A 6,778-nucleotide genomic window follows, 5' to 3' on the forward strand; every position below is an offset into this window, starting at 1 on the left:
GCTACTGGAGGCCACCGCGTCGGAGCCGCTCTCCCTCGCCCAGGAGTTCGAGGTCCACCGCTCCTGGACCCTCGACCCTCTCAGTTCGGCTCCTGCCCCCCTCGCCGCTTCCCCTGATCTCCTCCCTCTAGTTTGCCTCGATTTGGTGGTGGGCTGGCATGCTGTGACTGATTCGGCGAGATGCTTGTTTGTTTGCAGAGCATACTTTCATAGTGCTGGATAAGGAGTTGATCGAGGGAGAGTTCGTGGTCGGGAACCCACACACCGAAGGTTTGCTACTCTCTGATGCACTTTTAGTAATGTTTACTTGCTTAATTCAGTCCATGGTCATGAATTGGGAATCAGAGGTTACATGGATCTGGTACGATTCTGGTTGCAATTCTGCATACATGTTTCGAGGAGGATGTTGTGGCTTCTGGTGTAAGCGTAGATTGACTGAAGCCCGATTGTTCAGAATGCGAACACAAAAGACAAAACCATGTCATTTCTGCACCTTTAGTTATTCTCTGTAGTCAGGTGAGATGGAATGCGTAGGCCATTACGGAATGAATTTCCTCAAAAGAGGAACGGTTTGGGAAAATGAAATTTAATGTTTGAGCAATCTAATGGGCCAACAATAGCGTCTATGCGTACAACAGTTAAGACAGGACTGTTCTCTTTCTCTAGCTTTTGTAGCTCACTTACCTGTCCTTCAGCCTTCATTACTAGTATATGTTCATAAAGTCAGAATTCCGATCAATGTACAAAATAATCTCCTAGCAATAGATTGGTTTAGCGCAAATAAGGTCTCCTCCTCCAAACAATCTAGTGCTGGCCTATTGAAAGCATCTATGTATGCTTTATGAACATAAAGTCAGAATTCCAACCAATGTACAAGAATCTCCTAGCAATAGATTGGTTTAGCGCAAACAAGGTCTCCTCCTCCAAACAATCCAGTGCTGCCCTATTCAAAGCATCTATATATGACTGATTAATTAAATTTGCGTTGATTTCATTACTCAGCAGCTTGCCAGGTCCTGCTAGTGCTAATGCTCTTCCTAATCCGTTGCAGCTATGATTGGCGATGTTAACATCTATATGAATGACCCTGATGATTTGGAACTTGCAGAGATAGAGATTATGATAGCTGAGCATAAGAGGTACCATCTTTTTAGTATTGGTTTAGTACCTCTTCTCACCACCTTAGATATATGTTCTATATTTCATTATTTTGATTCATTGGAAATTACATGCATATTCTGTCCATTCTCACAGCCAGTAGACTTTGATAGTCCAATTTGGGCATCACATTGAATTCTGTATGTCCTAAGTATTTGTTTTAGCTTAAATCGGTAACAATTGCAACCACTCAACTTATTATCCTTTGAATTATCATTAATTATCAGTAGTGTGATACACTGATACCTTTTCACCAACTGCACTCGCAGGAAATTTCATCAGTATGGTACACGATTTAATAATTCGCTAGAATTACGTTTTCTCTCAGTCCGTTTTGTTTACCTGCAGCAGAGAGATGATATAACTTGTTGTTGCGAATCTTTAACCTGTGTATTGCGCAAACGCTGATGATCCTGAAAGCACTTGACATGATCTCAGTGTTTGTTATAAAGTAATTAAATTGTTAACGAACACAACATAATTCGCAGTTTCTTTACCTCTACCATTATTTCTGCAGTACTTATCCATGATATAGAGTTTAGCCGATTGTTTAGAAATGAGATTGTAATAGACTGATGTTGTTTAGGTATATTACTCATGGTTCCATACTTCCATTGCTTCGTGTTGCAGCCGTGGAAAGGGACTAGGTCAAGAAGTGACCTTAATGATGATGTCGTTTGCAGTAGAGAAATACGGAATTCACACTTTCAGAGCAAAAATTAGTGACTCAAATACTGCATCGTTAAAGCTCTTCAGAAAATTGGTGAGCAGATGAACCCACCATTCTTCCCCCCTTTCCTCGTTTGTTTCTGATTACTGGATCATAATTGTATGTTCTGTGGTCTGAACTCAGGGCTTCAAGGATGCTTCCCATAGTGCAGTTTTTAAGGAGGTATTGATTTTTGACACTCCCATTTCTGCAAATACTATCTTAGCGTACTATAGATTTTTCACTAAAAATGTTTCAAATCCTCCATGACTTCACTGGTACTATGATGTTCGATTAATTAATCCAAGCAACTGCATGTGTTGCTAGTAACAGCAAGCTTGTTGTCTCGGCATGTTTTACAAGATGTTGACACCACTGCAAGTATGCTACGGACGTATAAAAACATATTAGTCTATTGCAACAGCAGTAGTCAATACTTACTGCTCCATCTTTCCTTGCTCGGGCTCATTATCTCTATCTCTCAGGTGACACTGGAGGCGCCTGCAGCTGAACTCCCATTAAGCTCCCCTCTGACCATAGGAAGTTGGTGACATCTGTGATTATATGCCCCAAGATGTGTTGCAGTAGACATGCAATCAGTGGTTGGTCTTCATCAACTGATAGAAGCTAATTGTGTGAGCTATCGGCATACTTAATGTAATGAGTACTGCCTTCATCTGCCAACAACTGCTTGGGCCGATTGCGCAGAGATATATATAGCAATAATAATAGGAAGAACCCTGTGTTGGGTTCCTGAGCAGTTGAGGTGGCGCCTAATGTTTTGTGGCGAAGCGTTGCAAGTTCGGTACAAATTGCCATTGGGGCAAACTTAACAAGGTCGCGGTAATTTGCAGGAAGTGTAGATGGTATATGCATCGTCAATGACACAACATGGGACATTTTGTTTTGAAGCATTTCATGGTGCTCGTCTTTTGCGTTTGCGGAGTTCAGATATCCCTATTCCTCCCTATGGGTGAATTTTTGTTGTTGTTGAACGTGCATGATTAAATGTATTAAACGATTTGTGTATGCGGATGTGGCAAAAAAGTTTCAAAGTTCAAGTACAAAATATTGAAAGAGAGTTTTTTCAAAAAAAAGAAAAAAGAAAGAGAGTTCCACAATTTACCCTAGAAATCAAGTCGGAAGAACTCCCGTAAAATAAAAGTCGGAAGAACTGTTTTTTCAGAGGGCACCTCTGCAACGGACGATTTGTGCAAGTGGGCGATCTCTCTGTCCTGCGCTACGATTGGGCTTGTTTAATATGGCTGTTCGATTGGGCTTGTAAAGCCGGCGGGCCGGCCTACCACCCAACAACCTTGGAGGGACTGGCAGCGGGACCCGCTTACCAGAGGCTGGAGTCCCGTCCTATACTCCAACCCTGGGCCTGGGCAAACGAAACAGGAAACGATAACGAAACTCGCAGAGAGGACGGACATGGCGGCGAGGAGCGAGAACGAGTCGGACGGCGACGTGGGCACCAATCCCGCCGAGGGGGGCTCGTCCCTGTCCCTGCCGCCTCTAGCTGCCGGACCAGCCGTATGCGTCCTCCGGTCCGCCGGGGACTTCGCCGGCGGCGCCTTCGTCGGATCTATCTTTGGATATGGTAATCACCCCCCTCTCCCTCTTATCCTTTTCCGGGATTACTCTGCTCTGCGGTGGTGCTTTTGTTAATCCTTTCGTGGGTACTCTCATGAATTTCTCTATTATAGTTGTTCAGTTATTATTACGAACTTGATTATACGAAATTTGGTTGCCTTAGGTTTTGCACCCAGTTCTTGCTAGGCTAGGAGAATAAGATTGTCCACATTTGATACAATTCCTTGTATTCATTTAATCTTCAATTCCTTGTGTTCATTTAATCTCCAATTCTTGTATTCATTAAATCTTGATTTTGATCCTTGTTGTGTTAGCATAACGGAAGCACTATTGGTATACATCTTCTCACTAACAACACCTGTGACTGTGACACCCGATTTAACTTCCTCACACAAAATCTTTATATTGCATGTCCTATTCTGTTTTCAGGACAAGGTTTGCTATCTAAGAAGGGCTTGAAGGGCTCACTCGGCAATGCAGGGTCTTCTGCCAAAGTTAGCATTCACCTTTGTGTGCATGTTCTTAACTAGGAAATTTCCATATCATTTTCATAAACAGCTTGCTCATGATATAAATTTCTTGAACCAGAGTTTTGCAGTTCTTTCTGGCGTCCAGAGTTTGGTTTTGTGCTTGTTGAGGAAGCTGCGTGGGAAAGATGATAGTATGTGTATCTGTTCAGTGATCAGCTTTTTGTTAACACCTTGGGAGTTGGATACATAGTATGAACTAACATGTTCCTTTTGCAGTCATCAATTCCGGAATTGCTGGTTGTTGCACAGGTCTTGCTTTGAGCTTTCCAGGTACATTCACATTGAACTAACAACAATTTTCACAGCTTACTTACTATTGTGCTTGACATTGTTTAGTATAATATGAGGAAGTTGTGATGAGATATTCTGTGGTATTGCATAACGCTGTGAAAAAAGTTGTTAGTAGTTGCAAGCATTTTTTGGCTCTGTCTAAAATTTCTGGCGACCAAGTTACTTTGTATTGTTATTTATTTTTTAGGGGACACTCTGTATTGTTATTCTTGTTGCTGGTACCTAAAAAAGGTCGTTGTTCTTTAGATTATCTAAAATGTCATTTCTGTCAATATGAATTGGTAAGCTCCTATGCATGGATTCTGGGATGGCCCTTTGTAATCAACACTTTGAACATGTTATAATTAGGTTAGTAGTTTGTTATCCGACTGTGTAATTTATCCATTGAGTGATGAAGTTTAATTTCAGCTGTGCATCCAGTTCATGCTGTATATTGTTATCATACTTATTTAGAGAATCCGAGTACGAACATACACTGATGTTTGCCTAGAAATACAAGACTAGATTACTGATTATCATTTTAGAATTTCAAGTAATTTAATTTACAAGAAGCCCAATATCACTTGTAAGAAATTACTAAAATCAGGAGCCTTATTCTTTGCATGATAAAAAGAAGCACCATCTATAATTTTAACAGTAAAAGACGCTCACTGCCTGTCTTGCTTGTTAATGGAGTCCTGCAGCCACTGGACAAGAATGCAAAGAGTCCATTTAACTGAGCAAGCCCTTGATTTTTTTTGTCAAGGACTTCAGATCTTGCAGTCCAATTAAACTGGACTGCACATGTATTTATCAGGGTAATTTAGTGGTGGTGGTATAGTCAAGTTGGTGATGTGCTAAACACAATCTTATGCAACACAAATACCTACTCTGTTCACACTGCATCTCTCTGTTGCTTTACCTGCACATGTGCTTCTGGGTCATTTCAGTCATGCCATTTCAACAAGTGTAGTATTCAAGTGTCTTAAGGAACTCTAGGCGGCAGTCTTCAGTTGTTCTAACGAAAGAGGAAGTTTGCACCGAAAGGATATTTCAAGCATGGTTTTGTTTAGTCAAGATCATATCTGCATTTGCTACCCCAGGCTGCTACCTTTAATTGGCTATGATTGTTAATATGAACCACTATCATTTTGTTAAATTGTTGAGGCTTTGGTGGCATGGTTTTCTTATAAGCTTGTTTGTCTGAATCCAGGTACACCACAAGCACTGCTTCAGAATTGCGCCACCTTCGCAGCATTCTCATGCATCATGGAGGGGCTCAACAAGCAGCAGACCGCGATGGCGCACACCCTCGGTGGCAACGCCCTGAACTTTGCGCACAACAGTGGCGGGGGCGTCCTCCCCCCTTTCACTCTCCCCCCAATCCTCGACGCGTCAGATGCTTTCGCCTCATGCTGCCAGGCCTTGGCCGTCAAGTCCAAGAAGCACTAGACAGCATCATTAGGAGGGAGAGAGTGGGATATGCTCAGGAAACCTTAGCTAGCTCCTAGCGTTATGTAAATTTTGCTTTTGGATAATGTCGAAAATCTAGATCGTTTGCTTTTTCAGCCGGGCGGTTTTTTGTCGCCGCGAGTCGTGGCGTGCGCGGGCTTGCTTTGTTGATGGTATGTCAAGGATAGATTTTGTTGACCCGGAAGATAAAATGTCGTGGAAATTTTTGGCTTGATGGTTTTATCTGTTCTAAGTGCAACCGTTGCACGGTCTGCTTGGTGTTTCACATGTGGGATGTGGGAGGTCAGTGAACTACTTGATGGTTGTTAACTTTTCTTTGTGTTTGTAGCAGGTTTGCACCGTCAACAATGCGGTCTGTTTTTCTAGACAAACAGTACGCGCCGGCGCCTGCGGCAGCTTGATTGAGCCGCCATTTGCGACTGCTGAATTGTAGGTGTAACGATCAGCTGCCCGTAACCACGGGCACGCTGCAGCATGTATCTTGTGTGTGGATGAACGAAGCCTTGTCGTCATGGAGAAAATAACGACGGTGGTGGCAGCAGCAGGGCGAATGGGCTGCTACGGCGTGCACGGACGGACGTCACGAGGCCTGCAACCGTCGGTCGGCCCCCAGATTTTTGGACACGCCGCTGCGTCCGCGTGCGCGCGCAGCACACCGGCCACGGCTGAGAACGTGTGAAATTTCTTCAGGTTCGGTGTACGCCACGCACGGTAGAAAATCTCGCGGCGCATAGTCAAAATGGTATGCTTAGCACAGGGGATATACAGAGTAGCCAAAAATTGCCCTCTGTCCTCTGATGAAAGAAATGGAAAGTACGACCGGCACGGCGGAGGAAGTTATGCCTGCGATGCTGCCGAGGGGTCCGAAATCGCAAGAGGTAACCCGGCGTCAACTCTGGAGCGTCTCATCCACCCGTGCACTGCACTGCACTTCACGTACCTCCGGCATCCCAACTTTCACGTCGCCGGCCGTATTATAAATAGCCTCCCTCACCTCCAGCCACACCACTCGCACTTGCATCTCCAGCTCGGAGGAGACCCC

At 43.7% G+C, this 6,778-nt stretch overlaps 2 protein-coding genes across 2 annotated transcripts; both read left to right on the forward strand.

Annotated features, from left to right (window-relative positions):
• Nucleotides 1-4: 4 nt before the first annotated feature.
• Nucleotides 5-2,802, forward strand: LOC125531131 (N-acetyltransferase 9-like protein; the record flags this gene model as incomplete). The annotated part of the gene is made up of 6 exons (XM_048695538.1): nt 5-83; nt 199-270; nt 1,052-1,139; nt 1,789-1,921; nt 2,012-2,050; nt 2,353-2,802. Coding segments are annotated over 6 exons (477 nt in total), but the record flags the coding sequence as incomplete, so codon positions are not given.
• Nucleotides 2,803-3,238: 436 nt separating this feature from the next.
• On the forward strand, nt 3,239-5,950 carry LOC125531132 (chloroplastic import inner membrane translocase subunit TIM22-2-like). Its single transcript, XM_048695540.1, has 5 exons — nt 3,239-3,470; nt 3,893-3,957; nt 4,052-4,124; nt 4,210-4,263; nt 5,477-5,950. Exons 1-5 carry the CDS (start codon nt 3,302-3,304, stop codon nt 5,713-5,715), a joined length of 600 nt encoding a protein of 199 aa, XP_048551497.1. The 5' UTR covers nt 3,239-3,301; the 3' UTR covers nt 5,716-5,950.
• Nucleotides 5,951-6,778: the final 828 nt, after the last annotated feature.

Source organism: Triticum urartu, unplaced genomic scaffold (assembly GCF_003073215.2).
Source record: "Triticum urartu cultivar G1812 unplaced genomic scaffold, Tu2.1 TuUngrouped_contig_6829, whole genome shotgun sequence".
Lineage (NCBI taxonomy): Eukaryota > Viridiplantae > Streptophyta > Magnoliopsida > Poales > Poaceae > Triticum > Triticum urartu.